General features: G+C 44.6%; 1 protein-coding gene across 2 annotated transcripts in view; it reads right to left on the minus strand.

The window, feature by feature from the left end:
- The window catches only part of LOC147458820 (Transducin/WD40 repeat-like superfamily protein), a 44,412-nt gene that overhangs the window by 17,351 nt on the left and 4,048 nt on the right, over nucleotides 1-23,013 (minus strand). For both annotated transcript variants that reach the window (XM_086510252.1, XM_086510253.1), the window contains exons 3-6: nucleotides 14,402-14,890; nucleotides 13,187-13,408; nucleotides 13,026-13,110; nucleotides 12,824-12,937 (exon numbers count right to left, since the gene is read on the minus strand). In XM_086510252.1, the coding sequence (XP_086366378.1) occupies nucleotides 12,824-12,937; nucleotides 13,026-13,110; nucleotides 13,187-13,408; nucleotides 14,402-14,890 (910 nt within the window). The remainder of the gene's footprint in view (nucleotides 1-12,823; nucleotides 12,938-13,025; nucleotides 13,111-13,186; nucleotides 13,409-14,401; nucleotides 14,891-23,013) is intronic.

Genomic DNA, 23,013 nt, shown 5'->3' on the forward strand with positions numbered 1-23,013 from the left:
TCATCAGAGAAGTCAGCCTGCCTCAGAACAGTTGGTATGACGAGGAATGTAGAGAGACGAGAGCATAGCTTCAGAAGGATCTCCTAGGGATCATCGATCACAGACAGTCTAGGATAGCCTCCCGGCGCCTTGTGGGACAGAAGAAGCGAGTGTTTCTAGCTCAAATGGAGCGAGACTTATGCCGGTTGTTCTTGAGCAGAGACTCGGGAGAGGCATGGCGTCTCTTTCAAGAGCACTCCCCTCCCCCAATGATTACTTCCCCTGACATATGGGATCAGTATGCAACATCCTTATATACGGTCCTTGGACAGACACCCCTTCCAGATCCTCCTAAGCCATGCCCATCTACAAGTACCTTTTTTACAATTGAGATGGTAAAGACGGTCATTGACAAGATGAGGACCAGAAGGGCATATGATCATGATGGTCTAGTAGCAGAGAACTTTATACATGCCAGAGATATGTTGCCAAAGGTTCTTGCAGTCTTGTTCAATCGTGTCATGTGTGAGGGTCTACCTAAGACTTGAAGACTTTCTACTATTGTGCATATCTTCAAGGCAAGTGATCCTACAGAGCCTAGAAATTACCGTACTATTATGATTGGACACACATTGGCACGGTTGTATGCATCTATCCTTGAGCAACAGTTGAGTAAATGGGCAGAGAATGAGGGTGTACGGGCTACGGGACATGCCGGTTTCAGGAGAGGCTTCTCCACTCTTGACACATTCTGACACCGAGAGCCATCATCGAGGAGGGTAGGGCACATGGGAGACAAATTTATTGTAGCTTTGTGGATTTTCAAAAACCATTTGACTTGGTGCCCAGAGTCAAACTGATGCACCGACTACAAGAGATGGGAGTGCTCAATGAGTTGATTTGGGGGATCATGGTTCTATACAAATCAGTGGTGTGACATGTACACACTCCAGAAGGGATATCTAATTTAGTGCACTCCACTATTGAAGTGAAACAAGGTTGTTCATTGTCCCCAACCCTGTTTGGTATGTATGTAGATGAGGTGTTTAATTATATTGACAAAGAGGGTGACAAAGGTGCCTAGCTGGCAGGAAAATGATTCCATTGTTGCTATATGCTGATGATATTGTGTTGATATCCGACTCACCGGAGGGCATGAAACGGCAGTTGGATGCATTACATAGCTTTCCAGAGGATAGTGGATTGTCTGTCTGTAAACCTTGGTAAACAAGGTTATGGTGTTTAACACACTGTAACAGGGAATGGGCGGAATGGGCCCTTGCCATATCAAAACGGCGTTCCAGCCGATGCAGTCTACTGAAATAGTGACAGGAAAGTTTTAACATTCCGGAACCGGAACATAACAGCGGAACGGGCGGAACGGGCAACCGGAACGGGGGGAGCAAGTTTTGAAAAAATAACCATTTTCAAAAATTTGAAGTTGGGGAGCCACTCTCACCCTCTCTCTCAAGCTGCCACAAGCTCTCAAGATCCATCCCTCCATTGGAGTCCATCCCTCTCTCAAGGCTCTGGCCTCAAGCTCCCTCTCTCCGTCTCTCAAGCTCCGTCCCTCTCTCCGTCTCTCAAGCTCTGTCCGCAACCACTAACGCGCACAAGCGACATGTTGAAACATGACTAACCATGATTCTAGTTGTGCAACTAGATGTTAGAAGCTTGGCTTATAGTTGTTTACTAATTTATAAGCTGATTTTAGCGTTTTTTTAGTGTACTACTCCGGCGTTTCCGTTCCACCGTTCCAAAGTCCCCCCGTTCCCGTTCCCGTTCCCGTTCCAAGTAAGTATGGTTTAACACCACCCCGCAGTGGATCAGGAGATCAGCACCTACGTTCAGTTATGGTCAGGAGACTGTGGAGTACACAAATGCATAGACTTATCTTGGGGTAGTGTTCACTGGGCCAAGGTTTTCTTTGAAGAGAGCAGCAAAGACTAGATTGACCCTAGCGTATGCGGCCTTGGGAAGATTGGAGAAGATGTGTTTGCAGGTTCAATTGGAGGAACCCCGAACAAAACCCTAGCTCTTTGATACCTTAGTAGCTTCAGCTATGCTCTATGGGGTTGAGGTTTGGGGACCCTTTGTAGGTCACGATGGGTGGAGAGCTATGGAGAGGCCCTTGGTATCTATGATCTCTTAGTTGATTAGAGCCAAGGCCTCCGTGCCACATGAGATCATTAGAGCGAACCCCTCCCCCCCCGAGATATAGGCACTTACCAGATCAATCTCCTTTATGCACAGATTATGGGATACTACCAAAGATAGATATACCACATTGGTCCTTGAGTCCTCCAGACAGTTAGTTTTACAGGGGGACACATCGTGCTGGTATGCACAGATGTCATCGTGGTTCTAGATACGTGGATTCAGCATGGACAACTTACCCCCCTTCCAACGCTCCCTTGATGCACCATCCTTGTCTCTTACACGAGCGGAGATTACTAGACTCATTCGCCAAGACCTGACCGAGTTGGACACTAGGAGGACATGGATAGAACCGAGAGGTGTGCTGGGTACCAAGATGGCTTTCTATAAAGAGCATCTTCTCCAACTCACAGAGGATGGATTTGTGATTCAACCCAGCTAAATTGATACACGGCTATCTCATGGGTTACGGTGTGCCATTGGTCAGATACGAACATCTTCCCACTAGCTTGAGATTGAGACTGGTAGATTCAAAGGGATTGTCACAAAGTGATGACGTGGATGTCCGTTATACACACACACCATCTACAGGAAACCCTAATTGCAGAAAACCCTCACCCTAATTGCAAAAAACCCTAACCCTAATTGCAAGAAACCCTAACCCTAACTGCAGAAAACCCTAACCCCTAATTGCTGACGTGGCAGGACTGACACATGGCAGGTATACCTACGCAATTGGAGAGAGAGAAAGCCTCTTTGCTTTATTTAATTAAGAGAGAGAGAGAGAGAGAGAGAGAGAGAGAGAGAAAAATCTTCTTCTTTATTTTTAGAAAGCTTTTGATTTTCAGCTTTTGGGGGCTCTGCTTTTGGCATCCCATGTAACCTTTAATTAAATAAACGGGCTGGCCTCTCACAACTCAGAGCATCTGGATGCAGAGTCTAAGTGTGAGCGCTTGCCCGCACTCTTGTACTTTGAACTCAGATTAATACAAAAAGAAATACCGAAAGGGGCGCCAGTCTTTGGGGCCAATATCTCTAGGCACGGAACTCTGCCGGGCTAGTGTCGAAAGAGAAAGAGCAACTCAGAAAAGAACAAGCTTACTCCTGAGGAACGGGCTCGCTTCATTAGGGAGGGGAAGTGCTTTGAATGCGGGAAAACTGGACATATCTCCGCGAAGTGCCCTAAAAAGGCACAGAAAGAACAGAATGACAAGGACGACAAAAGGCCTGAGAGTTCGAGAGCAACTGAGGAACGTGGAAGAAAAGGCAAGATGAAAACAGGACACGTTCCAAATTGCGTAGGTACCGATCCTAGCACGATGGACGAGAGTATAGAACTTTGCGGAGCTTGGGGCAAAGTGAAAAACCAAGAAGCCTTGGTCTTCTTTGATGGAGGAGCCAAGGCCAACTTCATTTCACCGGAATTAGTGGCGCGGCTCGAGATCACTCCCGATCGGATGGGACCACTTGCAGAGGCAGTTCTACCGGCACCCGACAGGAATGTAGCCATTACACCTGTCATTGGCAAACTTCGGTTGCATTGTCAGGGGTATTTCGGGCATGAGGACTTTTACATATAATGCCTTTGGAAGGTTGTGATGTTCTCTTGGGAATTCCTTGGTACCACAAGAACAACGCCGTGGTCGACTATCGGGCGAGGAAAGCGACATTGACTACAGAGAAGGGCAGAACCATTGTACTCGATATAAAACTTAAGGGCGAGTCTGTCCCTATTGTATCGGCTTCGGCCATTTCTAAATTAATGAAATCCAGTCTGTTTATTTACTCGATCTTTTTGAAAGAGTTGAGTGATGAGGATAGGACAAATATGTCTGAACTTGATAAAGAATGCCAAGATTTTCTCCACTCTCATGCCGATTGCTTCTCAAAGCGCCTGCCAGGCGAGCTACCCGCTCGTCCTGAAGATCATACCATTGATCAAATACCTGGAAGCACACCACCAAACTGGCCACCTTACCGTGTGAGCCGAGCACAGAAGAACGAAGAGATTATGAACCAAGTGAAAGACCTCTTGGAAAAGGGTCTTGTCCAGCCTAGTACTTCACCGTATTGCTCTCCAGTGTTGTTGGTTTTAAAGGAAGACGGATCTTGGAAAATGTGCATCGATTATAGAGCTCTCAACAAAATCACCATCAAGAACAGATTTCCGATTCCTAGGATCGATGATATACTTGACAAATTACAAGGATCCTCGTGTTTTAGCAAGATTGATTTGAAGAGTGGATATCATCAGATCAGAATCGCGTCAGGAGATGTCTACAAGATAGCCTTTCGGACTACTTTTGGGTTATTTGAGTTTTTTGGAGATGCCTTTTGGGTTAACCAATCCTCCTGCGACATTTAACCGAATGATGGACAAGATTTTTCGAGAGTACAAGCTATTTGTTCGCACTTTCTTTGACGATATCATTGTTTTCTCCAAGAATGAGGCAAAACATAGAGATCATCTACTTCAGGTCTTTCAGGCATTACGAGATCACAAGTTAGTGATTAATGCAAAGAAAAGTGAATTTTTCATACCAAAGATACACTTTTTCAAACACATTGTGTCAGCAACAAGAGTGCAAATGGATCCGGCCAAGATAGAGACCATCCGTGGTTGGCCTGATTTGAAGAATGTCCATGAAGTTAGAAGCTTCTTGGGATTGTGTTTGTACTACAGGCGGTTCATTCGAAAGTTTTAGAGGTTGCTTTCCCTTTGCATATCTTGACACAAAAAAGAGTCCCTTTCTCGTGGGGACCCACAGAGGTGACTGCCTTTCAGACTTTGAAAGAGAAATTGACTACGAGACCAGTTTTGACTTTGCCGGACTTGCAAAAGTCATTTGAAGTATATTGTGATGCTTGTGGTCGTAGTCTGGGTGCGGTCTTAATGCAAGAACGCCATGTCATTGCTTACGAGAGCCAATTGTTCTCAAGGCCGGAAATGGCAGCACAGATTTATGAGAAAGAGCTTTTGGCGGTTATCCATGCTCTCAGCTCTCACTCAGTAGCGGCATTACCTACTCGGAGCGGATTTTACCGTCTTTACAGACCATCAGAGTTTACGCTACTTCTTGTCATAGAAGCAGCTATCGGAAAAGCAGATGCAATGGGCGAACATATTGTCACAGTTTCACTTTCAGATTGTCCATGTTCAGGGACAGAAGAATGTGGTAGCAAATGCTTTGTCTCGAAAGCCGTTGGCTCTCGCTATTTCCGCGATATATCATAGGAGCTTCGAGGATATGGTCGACCAGTATGCCACAGATCCGGATTTTGCAAACGTTTTCACACGGATACGGGATGGGGAGATAGTAGCGGGATATTCCATTAGTGATGGCTACTTGATGAGGAAAACCATGTTGTGCGTTACACAGCCGTTGAGGGAAAAGGTTATGACTGAATGCCACTGTCCGCCTTTTACGAGTCAGCGCGGCATTGCCACCACCATGAAAGGGGTAGAGAGATACTTCTTTTGGTCGAGACTTAGGAAGGATGTGGACGAGTTTGTGCGCAGGTGCTTGGTATGCCAAAAGGTCAAGTTTGACACGCATAAAGCACAGGGATTGTTACAGCCTTTGCCCATACCCACCCGCCCCTGGGAAAGTATTGCAATGGATTTCATTTTTGATCTCCCGAGAACACAGAGTGGTCACGATGGTATCTGGACTATTATTGACAGATTTAGCAAGCAGGCTCATTTCATTCCAATAAAGAAAATAGTTAAACGGATCACTTAGCGAGACTGTTTGTGGTCAGATTACATGGCATGCCTGAGACGATTGTCTCCGACAGGCACCCCATATTTACGAGTTTGTTTTGGAAGGCAATTTGGAAGAACATTGGCACGACGTTGCAGTTCTCGTCATCTTTCCACCTGCAGACTGATGGGCAATCTGAGATTGCCAATTCAATGTTTTTAGATATATTGAAGTCTTATATCTCGGATCATAAGACTCAATGGGAAAAGTATCTACCTTTGGTGAAATTTGCATATAATAACACGATACACTCTTCGACGTGGAAGGCGCCATTTGAGATTGTTGAAGGTGTTACAAAGGTTCCACCCTTCCTAAGCACGAAAGATAAGATTTTTGAAGCTGATGAGTATACACGCTACTTAGACACAGCTTTTGCCAAAGTCCGCAAGGCTTTGCAGAAATCTCAAGAACGACAGAAAAAGGCAGCGGATTGCCATCGTCGCGACTTGAAATTGAAGGAGGATGATTGGGTGCTCTTACGTTTTGAGAAGGCACGTCTGAGAAAGAAGAAGGGAAAGGAGAGGCTTTTTCCAAAGCTTAGTATGCGATACTACGGACCTTTCCGGATCTCCGAAAAGATCAATGATGTCTCCTTCCGTCTGAAACTGCCTGACAATCGAAGGATTCACAATGCATTTCATGTGAGTCTCTTGAAACCTTTCAAAGGTGATGTGCCTGAAGATGGGGAGCCCGATGAGCAACCCAAAGTGGTGGCACATAAGGACACAAAGAATACGAGTAAAGTAAGAAGGCCGGTTCTTGGTAAAATTCAAGAACTATCCTGCATTGGATGCGAAGTGGATGGAGGAGGAGGACCTAGCAGATACTCCTTAGATTGTGAAACTTTACCTCGAAGCTTTTGGTTTAGCATAGTCTACTCCAAATGGAACCCAGAATTCAGCTTGGCCGCAGATCTGGTGCAGTGGGATGCACAAGAGGAGAGTTACTCCCCTCCTTTGTCAACAGATGCCTTGATTTTTAGAATACCAGAGTCACTGATGTCTCTTTGAGCTTCAAGGATACTAAGAGCTGACAATATGTGGCTATATGACTTTATAAAATGGAATTCTGGAATATGAAACTGATTTGTTCTTGACTTTTTTTGAAGTGCAGGAATTGATAGATGAAATGACTGCAGCAGTTTGGTCTAAATGATCTCGAATAGACATGATTGCAATAGGGGTTACTCAATCAAACATCTATGAGGTCCTGACTGGACCTAGATGCGATTGCTAGCTACGTTGCCGATAAATCATGGTCTAAGATCCGAATGAATGTTGAATGTCATGTGATGTCCTATGATGTCGAGTGATGTCCTATGATGTCCTGTGATGTGACTATCGATTGGTGCCTGTGCTAGATGTGTGTTCCTAGTACGTAGGTACTCACAGTCAGTGTCTGCTAAGGCAGTTTATGGCTTCTATCTGTTTTGCACGCGTAATCGAGGAAGAGAAGAAGAAATTCTTGAAAAAGAGGCCTACTCTCAAGAAGACAGGTATTTTCCTCAATGATGATCTCACTCTCTCACAGCTTGCGCATATTAGAGAGGTAATGCAACAGATTACGGCGGCAAGGGAGAAGGGAAAGACAGTCTTTTACAGAGATGGTTGGGTGGTGATTGTAGAGCGGCATTCTACATGACGGTGTGAGACCTATGGGACCACACTGAAGATGGCTACTTGGAATTGTAATGGATCTATGAGGTTGGACGTTGGTGCCTTTGAGGATAGTTTCAGAGACAAGGACATTGTTTTCTTCTCAGAGACTCATCAGGCCCCTGGACAGCTTATGCCACATGTGGGGGGATACATATGGGAGACAGCCCACAGGACAGTCGCGAGATCTGAGCATGGGAGTAGAGGTTTAAGAGGAGCAGCAGTGCTATTTAGCAAGAAGCTACAGCCACTACTACATATTGTACGCAGCGATGATCATGCTAGATACATGTGGGTGAGGCTGAGAGCTGACACAAGCCGAATTCTATACATTGCTATATGTTACTTCCCCCCAGTACGTCAGTATATGCTGCACCTAGAGAACAGTCGCCTTTCTATATACTAGATGATGATATATGGGAGTTTTCTAGGGATGGTGATATCATCCTCCTAGGGGACTTCAATGCCCGAACGGGCAACTCAGACACAGTCTGCTACGACACTTCAGATGAGATGCTTAGAGAGCTGGACGTGGGTGACTTGGGGCTTGACAGATGCTCACATGACAGAGAGCAGATGGAGTATGGGAGATACCTCACGGAGATGACGACCACACATGGGTTAGCCATACTTAATAGCTTACGGCGATTTTTTGGAGCAACCGGTTTCACATGCTTTCCACACAGACACGGGGCCAGTACAGTGGACTATGTTATGGCACATCCGAGCTTTATTCCTTGTATTCAGGATTTCATAGTGGGACCCAGACCAACGGACATAGCAGAGGATCATGCTCTTTTGACATTGTCTGTTTCATTTCAATACAGTACAGCCCAGACATCAGGAGGCAGGTCACATACCCGTTATACATTTACATCAGAGACTGACTCGGTTTATACAAAGGAGATCTATAGTCGTCTATGCACAGGTGGTCCTGGCCTCTCGATGGAGGAGTGAACCACTTCACTGACTGAGACATTGCATGTGCAGCATCACAGGCGACATTCTGGGAGCATGCCCCAAAATAGTTGGTATGATGAGGAGTGCAGAGAGATGAAAGCCCAGCTCCAGAAAGAGCTTCTTTTAGGAGTCATCGCTTACAAAGAGTCTCAGATTGCTTCCCGGCGTCTTGTGCGACGGAAGAAACGAGCTTACTTGGCCCGGATGGAGCGAGACTTGTATCAGTTGTTCTTGAGTAGAGACTCACGAGAGGCATGGCGATTCTTTCATGACCACTTCCCACCCCCAGTTATTACTTCTCCTGATGTGTGGGGCCAATATGCGACATCGTTATATACAGTTCCTGGACAAGAACCCCCTTCCAGATCCTACAAAGCATGCCCACCTACCACCACCTTCTTTACCACTAAGATGGTAAAGAGAGCCATTGCCAAGATGAGGACCAGCAGGGCATATGATCATGATGGTCTAGTAGCAGAGCTTTTTATACATGCTAGAGATATGTTGCTAGAGGTTCTTGCAGTTATGTTCAATCGTGCCATGTGTGAGAGGTTACCTGAGACTTGGAGGTTGTCTACTATTGTGCCTATCTTCAAGGCAAGTGATCCTACAGAGCCTGGGAATTACCGCACTATTATGGTTGGGCACACATTGGCACCGTTGTATGCATCCATTCTTGAGCAGCAGTTGAGTGATTGGACAGAGGGTGAGGGTGAGGGTGAGGGTGAGGGTGTACGGGCAAAGGGCCAGGCCGGTTTTAGGAGGGGTTGTTCTCCACTCTTGATCATATTCTGACACTCAGAGCCATCATTGAGGAGGGAAGGTCACATGGGAGACGGATTTATTGTAGCTTTGTGAATTTTTGCAAAGCATTTGACATGGTACCAAGAGCTCGATTGATGCGCAGACTGCAAGAGATGGGGGTGCCCATAGTGTTGATTTGGGGGATTATGGCTCTATACAAATCAATGATGGGACATGTACGCACCACGGAGGGAAAATCTGATTTAGTTCACTCCACCATTGGGGTGAAACAGGGTTGCCCATTGTCTCCTACTCTATTTGGTATGTATGTTGAATGAGGTGTCTGATTACATTGACAGAGAGGGTGATAGAGGTGCCCAGCTGGCAAGGACGTGGATCCCATTGTTGTTATATGTTGATGATATTGTGTTGATCTCTGACTCACCAGAGGGTATGCAGCGACAATTGGATGCATTGCACAATTTTGCGGAGGATGGTGGATTGTCTGTAAACCTTGGTAAAACCAAGGTTATGGTGTGTAAAACCACACCATAGTGGATCAAGAGATCAACATTGACTTTCACAGATGGTCAAGAGATTGTAGAGTATACAGATGCATACACTTACCTTGGGGTTGTCTTCACTAGGCCGAGGTTTTCTTTGGGGAGAGCAGCAAAGACTAGATTGACTAGAGCTTATGCAGCCTTGGGAGGCTTAAAGAGGATGTGTTCGCAGGTTCAGTTCTAAGAACCTCGGACAAAGTTATGGCTCTTTGATACTTTTAGTAGCCTCAGCTATGTTGTATGGGGTGCAGATATGGGGACCTTCTATAGGCCAGGATGGTTGGAGACATATGGAGAGGCCCTTGGTATCTATGATCTCTCAACTGATCAAAACCAAGGCCTCCGTACCCCACGCTATCATTCGAGCAGAGCTAGCTGCCCCTCCTATGGAGATTGAGGCGCTTACCAAATCAGTCTCCTTGGTGCACAGCTTGTGGGATACTACTAGAGACAAATATGCTAGACTTGCCCTTGAGTCTTCCAAATAGTTAGCTCTTCAAAGGGACACTTATGCTGGTATGCACAGATGACATCATGGTTTTAGATGCATGGCTTCACCATGGACAGGCTGCCCCCTTTCCAGTACTCCCTTCAGACACCCTTGATGTCTCTTACACGGGTGGAGATTACTAGACTCATTTGTCAAGACCTGATCCAGGAGGACATGGATAGAGCTGCCACAAGAGTTGGGCACGAAGATGGCTTTCTATAGAGAGCATCTTCTCCACCTCACAAGAGATGGGTTGGTAATTCGACCCAGCTACATGGACACATATACGTCTCATGGTTTGCGATGTGCCATTGGTCAAATACGTACATCCTCACATCAACTGGAGATTGAAACTGGTAGATTCACAGAGATACGAGCAGACAGCAGGATATGCCGCTTATGCTAGCTAGAGCCAGAGACAAAGCTACATTATATATGTCATTGCATAGTGTACTATGAGATTCGGGGCCGTTTCCACTGCTTATGTAGAGAGGGTTTCGGTCCTTTCTCTAGGGTCATGACTTATGCGGATCAGAGATGTCTTGGGCTATATCTACTTGAGATACACAGAGATAGAGGCACTTTACTGGGGAGAGCTAGAGCGAGAGAGTCCCAGAGAGAGATTACAAATTTCTTTTCACTAGATATGGGACAGCTAGAGGAGCAACCACATTGCAGAGCTCAGCCCACACTCATTCGACAACTACCGGCACTCTGATTGACCGAGCACTGGAGCTACGGAGATCTAGACGGCCACAATTGAGGAGAGGGGCTACACAACATCGACGGAGACTACAACAGAGGATTTGAGCCACACTCTCTCGACATCCAAAGTGCAGATGAGGATGGATTCTAGTAGTAGTAGTAGTATTTTTGTTCTAGTTATTTTGTACCCAGACATGGTATCAGATTCACTATTTTGTAACAGATTGGTCTCATAGGTCATTTTGGCCTTTTGAAGACGTTAATATAACATTTTATTTCATTTCTCCCTCTCTCTCTCAGCTCGTTTCCTACTCTCTTGCGCACCAGGTCTGTCCTAAGGTCGCATACACTCCATTCAGTCCGACGTTTAGCTAGTTTCCACAACTCTCACCGTGTGTCAGTCAATCATTTGATGAATTTTAACAGAAGCAAAGGCCTTGCTTCAAGCAGAGGGATGGCCTCATGCAAGGGGCTAGCTTCTGAAGTAGACAGCAAGTTTCTCTCAAGCAGAGGTTATGTATATGTATGCCTTGAGCAAGTATGAGAGCTAGAGTGAGATCGGCCAAGAAAATTTCTTAGTCGTATCAGAGCATTCGACATCCTTATTATCCAATCTTTTGTACGTAATCATTCAAAACCTCACTACACATATATCTAGAGTAAACAAGCCTAGGCTTGCCTCCTTTCTCTCAAGACACATGAAGGGTTTGGGAAACAAAGAATGAGAAGCGTGTGTGCAGAAGCCCACACAGCAGGAGGGCACATTAAGCAATCAAAGCTGATATCTTCTTGTCTATTCCAATTGACTGATGGTCTATAAACATAAGCGATAGTATATCATAATCAAAACTATCCAAAGTAGTCAATATAAAACTGCTACTGAATGATATGGCACAATAAGTAGGCCTTACTCAAGTAGGTAGACCAAGTTAGCAAAGTCTAGTTATAATATCAGTACCAAGACCAAGGTATTTGCTACCACACAAAGTAAGAAATGCTAAGCCATTTGAGACGTATCTCAAAAGAATAAAGAATATTTTGAGCCTACTCATGCTAATGGGTAGGACAAAGACCAGACTGTTCAAATTAGGGTTGTCGAAACGCGCAAACAATGCTTGGAGAAGGAGAGCTCAAGGCATACAACACACGAAGTATTTTAGTGTGCAAGTACGTACATAAGAGAAGCTCTAGGGACAGGGACGTAAATGCAAGCCAGGGAAAATTCTTCCTCATGAGAGGAAAAAGTATGCTGACGGTCCCAAGTGTGTTCAAATTTCACAAATCACTACCATATGATAACAACAAAGTCCTCCTGATGGTGATGCGGTGAATGTGAGCTCATACTCGTGTAAAACAAAGTGCTAGACCCTATGAAGCGCGATCCAAAAACTAAAGTGAGACCAAAGCTTTGTGAAGAGCCCAAAGCCTTTGTGAAAAGATCATAGAGTTATCCTGGAGTAGGGGCATAAACAAGACTGCAAATATACAAGTCCGGAAAAAAAACCTCCTCTTGAGGGAAAAAAGGCACTTCTTAGTGTGCTCACACACAACACTACCATATTAAGGTAACAAAGACGTTATAAAAGAACACACTCACAACTCAAGAGAGAGACTGTCAGCATGAGAAAACTTACCACATTGCATGTGCTCAAAGTGTTTTTTTCAATCCTCAATCTTTTTGTGAAGGAGAAAGGAGCATACGCATGCAAAACTCAAATGGTACCAAGTCTGATGGCTAGCATTAGATGCTAGCAATTTCATCTACACGCTTTTTCACAATGAGTCTGTTATTTGGCAGAAGCTTACCTACACCTTGCTTGGGATTCGGTTTGTCTACAGGGGCCTTTTGGAAAGGCAATGGAATGGGAAATTCTGCTACTGCATACCGTACCCTTGTACTGCCAGTAGCGCTGGAATTATCTGCATTCCCAACAAGAAAACATGACAGCCACCAACTAAATTGAGAGACCCAAAAAAAGTCCGTGAATGAAAAATCGATGGACTTTACCAGTGCCATTTTGTGAAGACTTCTGTACAGCATCCTCATCTATAGAAAGCGATGACATGTCAAGCTCTGCAGGTTCTTCTATCTCCTGCATGAACAAGTATTTTTTACTATCCTTTTCCTTTCATACCTCCTTCATTCCAGAACAAGACAGTCCCTCGTACCTTGAACACCACTGCTGTAACAGGATGGCGCACCACACTTGGATGCGCAAACTCAGCTACAGATTTCCAAGTGAGATGGTTCAAAACACGTCCAACCTGGTCATAGCTACCCACACCAAGAAATTGACCACATGGAGACCATGCGACTGTCTTCACACCAAGGCCACTCTCATATGCTTGAAATTTAAACAGACAACGCCCATCTGGTGAATATATCAGCACCTACACCAATGCATTGGTGAGAAACACTGTTCCAAGCAGCTTCTTAATCGATAAAGTGGAAGTACTAACTTTAATGTATTACATCCCACCAGAAAATAATTACAAGCAGATCCATACACTAGCATGGTCAAAAGGACTAGCTTGAACAGGTCTCAGTGAGCCAAAACTTTTCAAATGAATTCAAGGTGATAGGCGTGCAGTCAAGAAGGAATCCAGCATCCATGCAGCAATGTCAGTTTTTGCCGTATCCAGAGCAATGTAGGGGAATTCAAGTGATTGTTACATTTTCAAGTGGCTTATAGTCTGATACATCCACCGTTAGAATTGGGCATAATCCGTCAATGGCAGTGTAGCTTTAATAGTGCATCTGCTTAAGATTGACACATTTTGTACAAAAACTATCATTTAATAAGCAGTCCGACAGAACTTCTCTCAGCACTGCTGAAGCAAACAACGACCCCCTTGACCCTCTGTGCGGGAATACCTAGAAAGGGCATCCACATTCTTCCAAGGAAACGATCCTTAAAGAGGACCTTTGACCCATTATTGTTTAAAATTGAAACGGTCGTGATAAAATCCCACAAATCATTGCAAACAAATAAAAGGAAACAAGCAAACAAACAAATCAGACGCCTGGATATCCTCTCTGACTATTTGCATAATTAACCCTCTCAATAATCAAAGAGTTTTTAATTATGTTTATATTCATCCAACTGGGAGCTCATATCATCAATTTTCGACCCTTTCAAGGCCAAATGACAAAGAGAAAAGCATTTGCAATGACAAAAGAAATGATGCTGCAAGTTTGATAAGCGTGCACAAACAGGGAAACTTGGACTAGCAAATAGGAACCGGACTGCAGGCCACCTTGATGCAGTTTAGCTCCTGATTTTACAATGCTTGTTACATAAGACATCTAGCAATGATAGTTGTACAACTGTCTTGTTCAGACATTTGCTTGAAATTGACTTTTTACAAATCAGAATAGTATACCTTGTACTCAAGAGGGCAATCCCAAACAGCAATGGCGCTGTCATTGGGAGACCATTCAAGATCTAGAAGCTCGATGGTATCCACAGGAAATGTGCTTATTATCTCCCATGAATGGCAAGCTAGAAGATTAACATAATCTTTGCAATCTTTTCGAGTTGCAAAAGCGGCAAACTTTCCATCCTTGGTGAAAGAGACTCCTTTGGAACCATGCTTTGGCCATAGCACATGCACACATGCTGTGTTAACAAGAGACCATACTGTGAGTCTGAGTTGAAATTCTGAAGTTGTGATAATATGGCGGCTATCAGGGCTCCACCGAGCATGAGATATCCCTGCTAGTCCCTCATCAATTTTACAAGTCCATTCCTGCTGTGAGACAGACCAGGCCTGCACCATAGCACGCTTGTAAAGACCACATAGTATATACTCTGAATCAGGTGCCCACTCCACGTAGCTAATCTTGTCCAAGCATGAGTATAGCTGCACAACCTACATAGCACCACATTGAGCACTGCCATGTGAGGTAAATCAAAAGAAGAGACCACAGACCCTTTGGATCTTTTAAATATTCACAAAAAATCCTGCAAACATAAGCAAATCTTTTGCACTTGGATAGCAAGAAGTGAAATAGACATAAACTTTCACATCCTAACATGACTATCCTCTGAAAAAAGAGCCAACAGAATTCCAATCTAGGAACTAACAGGCCATAGCATGCAGCCATCGCAAATTTATCTCATTTAGGAAAACAAAAAGCTTGGAGATCTAATTTCTTTCTCCTCAATAGAAAGATTCCTATGAAGAAACCCACCAAGATGTTCGGCCCATTGGTAAAACACAAAAAGGATGGGTTACAGTAGAGGCGTGTAAAGATACTATCACTAAGCAAACCGGGAGGACCAAAGGCAATCTGAAGCCCATAGCTCTTAAGAAATTGCTCTAAGCTACAAGGTTAAGGGCTAGTTTTAGAAATAGAAGATCTTTTAAGCCCCAAAGGAGCCTTTTTTTTACATCAAACCGCTTTCAACACAGGCAAAGCATACGGACAAACCCAAATAAAGTTCATGGAGTCATGCTGTAAAGTACATCGCTAGCAAGTCAATCTTGACCAGTAGTTGCAGCCCAAGTACCAAGAAGTAATCCTGCATGCGCAATCATCCACATGAAATAGCATATCCGGCGGCTGACCCTAATACTCCAAATGCATGACCAAACGGTCATTGAAAGTCTCGAGAGATGCACTGATCTCGCCATACCTTTGACGTGGACAGTGATGAGGGCGTCGTTACCTCGAGATGATCCTCCTCCCAAGGGATACAGTGTACCTAAAAAAATAACAAGGGCCCCACCAGTCTGCAAAGAAGGCCACCGCCACTCACCAAGATCCCAGTCCAACACAACCAAGGGCCGTCCCAGGTCCTTGCCAAATCCACAACCAAGGGCCGTCCCAGGTCTTTGTCAAATCGACAACCTCCAAAACGGTGCCTCCTCAACTGTGAAAACAGGGTCAACACAAGAGCGACTCCCCAAGGAGCCCACTACTTGAACAAGCTGCCAATGAGCATCTAGGCGTTGATCAAGAGACACCTCACCCTGAAAAGCTAATCACATGTGATAGCCATGACCACCATTCTCTACAATGTGAAACACCTATGTCCCCATCGGGCATCTAGGGTCAAGGTCAAAAAACGCCAACCCGTCAGACCTGTGTGTGTGTGTGTGTGTGTGTGTGTGTGTGTATAGTTTCCTACCACACTAAAATTCTCTTCTTCTCTCTCTCTCTCTCTCTCTCGTCACCTCTTTTTTGCTCTTTTTAGGGTTTCGTCATTGTTTTTTGGCTATTTTTAGGGTTTCGAAACTGTTTTTCTGCTGTTTTTTAAGGTTTTGCCACTGTTTTTTGCTGTTTTTTAGGGTTTCGTCACTGTTTTTTGCTGTCTTCTAGGGTTCCAAACTGTTTTTTTTGCCGTTTTTTAGGGTTTTGCCACTGTTTTTTGCTATCTTTTAGGGTTTCAAATATGTGTTTTGCTGTTTTTTAACGTTTCGAAGCCGATTTTCTCTGTTTTTAAGGGTTTCACAAGCGTTTCTTGCTATTTTTTAGAGTTTCTTGCATTTTTTGGTTATTTTAGTCTCTCTCAAGCAGACTCACCCACACCAATACTCACACCACCCAAAAGTCAGTTTAAAGAGCAGAAGGAAAACAAAGCACGCAAAATGTCACAAAGTGATGACGTGGAGGACAGCAGAAACCCTAATTTCTGCCAGAAACCCTAATTTCCGGAAATCGCGGAGGCGGATTTTTTTATTTTTTTTTTTGTGGAAAATGATGAGCAACGTGAATTTTGCTTTTGCTTTTTTTTTATTAAAAAAAAAGAAAAGACTCTTTAAGAGAGAGAGAGAACTGATACTTTTGATTTTAAAAGCTTTTGGGGCTCTGCTTTTGGGCATCCCTTGTAACCTTTAAATTAGTGGTGAGGGCCTCACTTCTCAGAGCATCTGGACGCAGAGTCTGAGAGTGAAACCCTAACCGCTCTCTTGTACTTTGATGATTGATTAATACAAAAAGAAATACCGAAAGGGGCGCCAGTCTTTGGGGCCAATATCTCTAGGCACGGAACTCCGCCGGGCCAGTGCAAATCTATTGTGATCTGTGAATTGTTTTGAAGTGGTTATTTGGTGCTGTCGCGGTTGATTCTTGACTTGGAGTGTCCAAGTTTGTTACAGTGGTATCAGAGCACGGCCGATTTCTCTTTCACGGGAAATCCGATCCCCGAAAAAAATTTTCCGTGGCACCTATGGCTTCAGGCAATGATCAGTCGACTCCCTCTGCATTTGGAGATGCGGGCTGGGATCACAACGAAGATTCTGATAGAGAGTATGGCCCGCCTCTGCCTACTCAGGCGGAGCAAAGAGAGATGGAGCGTCGTCAATTGATTGGCGATGCAACAAAGATGATGCTCAATTTTGCCAAGGACCCGAAGATGGCAAAATATATGAACTAGACCTCTTTCAAGACCTCTTTGAAAGAGGTACAGATGGAGTGGCAGAGAACCACAACACCACTCCCGAAACCCGCTCTCAAGAAACCTTCTGCCTCCAAGAAATATACGGAGAAGGAACTGGAGAACGTGGTTGATGCACGGATTGCTTAGCTTTTCGACGTGCAAAAGAAAGGCAAAAAGCACGGCAAAAAGCAGAACAAAGGTACTGACTTCCCGGGATATTTGGGTCGTCAGTCGACATTCGACAAAGCAAAGAAACGGAAGAAGCGTGTTCGATTTGAAGGAGTACCCAGTTCTTCTTCTTCTTCTTCTGACAGTTCTTCTAGCTCCTCGGATTAGAGCGAAGAAGACAGAAAAAAGTAAAAAGCGAAGCAAGACACAAAGCTTCGAAACGGGCAAGAAAAAGGCAAAGAAGGCTACATCTCGCCCAGAGACTAACAGTTCTACTGAGGACTCGTCTACAGACAGCTCAGATTCCGATGACAGAAAGTTTTATGCGAACAAGAAGAAATTTTACAAAGCCAACCAGTATGACTTTCTCGAAGATAAAAGCAAGAAAGTCCGAGAGTTTAAGGAAGGTGGCCACTCGATCAAGTTTGATACTTTTCAGGATACTCAGATGCTTTGAAGGCTTTGTCTTTTATACAGCAATTTGACATCGCTTTCGCGGGAGGACGCTATTCAGAGCACTCCAAGATTCGGAGAGCTGCCTCTTACTTTAAGGGGAATGCTCGTACTTGGTGGTCCACGCTTCTATTAAGCAAGACTGTGCCAGTTACATGGCTGAAATTCAAGAGGCTTTTTATTTCTTCTTGGTTGACTCAAGAGTTTGAGCGAGATATACGAGCTACTTGGAACCATCTCCGGATGACCAAGAGCGATACAGTGAATTCTTATTGTGAAAGATTCAGGAGCTCTTTTCTACCCGCCTCTTCATTCAAGAAGATCTCATTCAGAGAACAGATTGAGCGGTTTACCTTGGGTCTACCTACAGAGATCCGAGATCACTGCTTGGAACAGAAGTCAGCTTCTATTCAGGAGTTGATGAGTCATGCGAAGCGGGGCTTTGCCATTCACTCTGGCAGTTTGACCTACCCCACAGACGAGGTCACGACACAACGAACCGGACAGACTTCTGGGAATGAAAGTAGAAAAAGAAAGAGCAACCAAGAGAAAAAAAAGGATGCACGACCCAAGCTTACTCCTGAGGAGAGAGCTCGCTTCATCAGAGAGGGGAAGTGCTTTGGATGCGGGGAAACTGGACATATCTCCGCGAAGTGCCCTAAAAAGGCACAGAAAGAACAGAATGATAAAGACGACGACAGGCCTAAGAGTTTGAGAGCAGCTGAGGAATGTGGCAGAAAAGGCAGATAGAAAAGCAGAACTGGTACCACATGGCATGGGACCTGCACCGAATCTAATGAATGAAAGTACAAACTTTGCCGCTTTCGGGGCAAAGTGAAGGATCAGGAAGCTCTTTTGAAGGAGCCAAGGCCAACTTCTTTTCACTTGGAATTGGTGGCTCGATTTGGAACTACGCCCGACAGACTGACGCCACAGGCGGAGGTAGTTCGACTAGCACCCGGATGGGATGTTGCCATTACACCGAGCATTGGCAAACTTCGTTTGCAATGACAGGGGTGTTCAGGGCACGTGAGTGACGTTCTACTCGGGATCCCTTGGTACCACAAGAACTACGCCGTGGTTGACTACCGGGCCGAGAAAGCCACTTTGATAAATGAAGGGTTTAGAGATTGTACTTGATGAACTTCAGTTTTCTTACTCATTCTTTTGGGAGAACTGAACGATGGATAAAGGTTGAATATGTTTTGACCTGAAGAAAAGAACGCCAAGATTTTTTTTTCTCCACGCTTATGCCGATTGCTTTTGAGAGGGCTTGAAGATCATACCATTGATCTGATATCTGGAAGCACGCCACCGAATCGGCCACCTTATCGTGTGAGCCGAGTACAAAATGAAAAGATTATGAACTCAGTGAAAGACCTCTTGGAAAAGGGTCTTGTCCAGCCTAGTACTTCACCGTATTGCTCTCCAATGTTGTTGGTTTTGAAGAAAGACGGATCTTGGAGAATGTGCATCGATTATAGCACTCTCAACGAAATCACCATCAAGAACAGATTTCCGATTCCTAGGATCGATGATATACTCGACAGGTTAAAGGGATCCTCGTGCTTTAGCAGGATTGACTTGAAGAGTGGATATCATCAGATCAGGATAGCACCAGGAGATGTCTACAAGACAGCTTTTCGGACGACTTTTGGGTTATTTGAGTTTTTGGTGATGCCTTTTGGCTTAACCAATGCTCCTGCGACATTTAACCGGATGATGGATAGGATTTTTCGAGAGTACAGACTATTTGTTTGCACTTTCTTTGACGACATCATTGTTTTCTCCAAGAATGAGGCAGAACACAGAGATCATCTGCTTCAAGTCTTTCAGGCATTACGAGATCACACATTAGTGATTAATGCTAAGAAAAGTGAATTTTTCCTACCAGAGATACACTTTTTGGGACACATTGTGTCAGCCGCAGGAGTGCAAATGGATCCGGCCAAGATAGAGACTATCCGTGATTGGCCCGATTTGAGGAATGTCCATGAAGCTAGAAGCTTCTTGGGACTGTGTTCGTACTACAGGCGGTTCATACGAAAGTTTGCAGAGGTTGCTTCCCCTTTGCATACCTTGACACAGAAAGGAGTACCTTTTTCATGGGGACCCACAGAGGTGACTGCCTTTCAGACATTGAAAGAGAAATTGACTACAGGACCATATTTTGAATTTGCCGGACTTACAGAAGTCATTTGAAGTATATTGTGATGCTTGTGGTCGTAGTCTGGGTACGATCTTGATGCAAGAAGGCCATGTCATAGCTTACGAGAGCCGTTTGTTCTCTAGGCCGGAGATGACAGCACAGATCTATGGGAAAGAGCTTTTGGCGGTTATCCACGCTCTTACTCAGTGGCGGCATTACCTACTCGAAGCGGATTTTATTGTCTTTACAGACCATCAGAGTTTGCGCTACTTCTTGTCACAGAAGCAGCTTTCGGAAAAGCAGATACGGTGGGTGAACATCTTGTCACAGTTCCACTTCCAGATTGTCCATGTGCAGGGACAGAAGAATGTGGTGGCAGATGCTTTGTCTCGAAAACCGTTGGTTCTGGCTATTTCCACGATACATCATAGGAGCTTCGAGGATATGGTCGATCAGTATGCCACAGATACAGGTTTTGCAGATATTTTCACACGGATACGGGATGGGGAGACAGTAGCTGGATACACCCTTCGGGAAGGCTACTTGATGAAAAAGACTATGTTGTGAGTTACACAGCCGTTGAGGGAAAAGGTTATGACTGATTGCCACTGTCCACCTTTTACGGGTCACCGCGGCATTGCTACCACCATGAAAGGGGTAGAGAGAGATTTCTTTTGGCGGAGACTGAAGAAGGATGTGGAAGAGTTTGTGCGCAGTTGCTTGGTATGCCAGAAGGTCAAGTTTGACAGGCATAAGGCACAGGGATTGTTACAGCCTTTACCCATACCCACTCGCCCCTGGGAAAATATTGAAATGGATTTCATTTTTTTTTCCTCCCGAGAATACAGAATGATCACGATGATTTTCCGATTACATGGCACGCCTGAGACGATTGTCTCCGACAGAGACCCCAGATTTATGAGTTTGTTTTGGAAGGCAATTTGGGAGAACATTGGCACGCGGTTGCAGTTCTCGTCATCGTTCCACTTGCAGACGGGCAATCTGAGATTGCCAATTCAGTGATTTTAGATTTATTGAAGTCTTGTATCGCGCATCAGAAGACTCAATGGGAAAAGAACTTACCTTTGGTGGAATTTGCCTACAATAACACGATACACTCTTCGACGGGGAAGACGCCATGAGAGATTGTTGAAACTGCTGCGAAGGTTCCATCCTTCCTGAGCACGAAAGATAGGATCTTTGAAGAGGATGAATATACGCGAGATCTGGATACGGCTTTTGCCAAGGTTCGCGAGACTTTGTAGAAGTCTCAAGAACGACAGAAAAAGGCAGCGGATCGCCATCATCGCGACATGAAATTGAAGGAGGATGATTGGGTGCTCTTACGTTTTGAGAAGGCACGCCTACGAAAGAACAAGGGAAAGGAGAGGCTTTTTCCAAAGCTTAGTATGCGATACTACGGCCCTTTCCAGATTACTGAAAAGATAAATGAAGTCTCCTTCCAACTGAAACTGCCAGATACTTGGAGGATTCACAATGCATTTCATGTGAATCTCTTGAAACCTTTTAAAGGTGATGTGCCTGATGATGGGGAGCCTGATGAGCAACCCAAAGTGGAAGAAAACGAGGAAATCCTTGTTCCTGAACACATTTTGGCACATAATGATACGAAGAAAGGTAAAGTCTGAAGGCGGTTCTTGGTTAAGTTCAAGAACTTTCCTGCATTTGATGCGAAGTGGATGGAGGAGGAGGACCTAGCAGATACTCCTCGGATTGTGAAACTTTACCTCGATGTTTTGGTTTAGCATAGTCTACTCCAAACGGAACCCAGAAACTCAGCTTGGCCGAAGATCTGGTGCAGTGGGATGCACAAGAGGGGAGTTACTCCGCTCCTTTGTCAACAGATGCCTCGATTTTGATACTAAAGTCACTGATGTCTCTTTGAGCTTCAGGGATACTGAGAGCTGACAGTATTCTGCTGGATGACTTTATGAAATGGAATTCCTGATTATGATACTGATTTGTTCTTGACTTCTTGTGAGTGCAGGAACTGATAGACGAAATGACTGCAACATTTTGGTCTGATTGATCTCGAATAGACATGGTTGCAATAGGGGTTAGTCAATCGGACATCGATGAGGTCCCGATTGGACCTAGATGTGATTGCTAGCTACATTGCCGATAAATCATGGTCTAAGATCCGAATGAATGTTGAATGTCATGTGATGTCTGGTGATGTCTTGTGATGTCGTGTGATGTGACTGTCGATTTTGTACATGTGCTAGATGTGCGTTCCTAGTACGTAGGTACTAACAGTCAGTGTCTGCTAAGACGGTTTATGGCTTTTGTCGGTTTTGCAGGCGTAATCGCGGTCGATTACAATGCTTTCAAGAGGGGGGTATGTCACAAAGTGATGACGTGGAGGACAGCAGAAACCCTAATTTCTGCCAGAAACCCTAATTTCCGGAAATCGCGGAAGCGGATTTTTTTATTTTATTTTTTTTGTGGAAAATGATGAGCAACGCGAATTTTGCTTTTGCTTTTTTTTATTAAAAAAAAAAGAAAAGACTCTTTAAGAGAGAGAGAGAACTGATGCTTTTGATTTTAAAAGCTTTTGGGGCTCTGCTTTTGGGCATCCCTTGTAACCTTTAAATTAGTGGTGAGGGCCTCACTTCTCAGAGCATCTGGACGCAGAGTCTGAGAGTGAAACCCTAACCGCTCTCTTGTACTTTGATGATTGATTAATACAAAAAGAAATACCGAAAGGGGCGCCAATCTTTGGGGCCAATATCTCTAGGCACGGAACTCCGCCGGGCCAGTGCAAATCTATTGTGATCTATGAATTGTTTTGAAGTGGTTATTTGGTGCTGTCGCGGTTG

Source organism: Adiantum capillus-veneris, chromosome 4, assembly GCF_014529385.1.
Source record: "Adiantum capillus-veneris isolate H3 chromosome 4, ASM1452938v2, whole genome shotgun sequence".
Lineage (NCBI taxonomy): Eukaryota > Viridiplantae > Streptophyta > Polypodiopsida > Polypodiales > Pteridaceae > Adiantum > Adiantum capillus-veneris.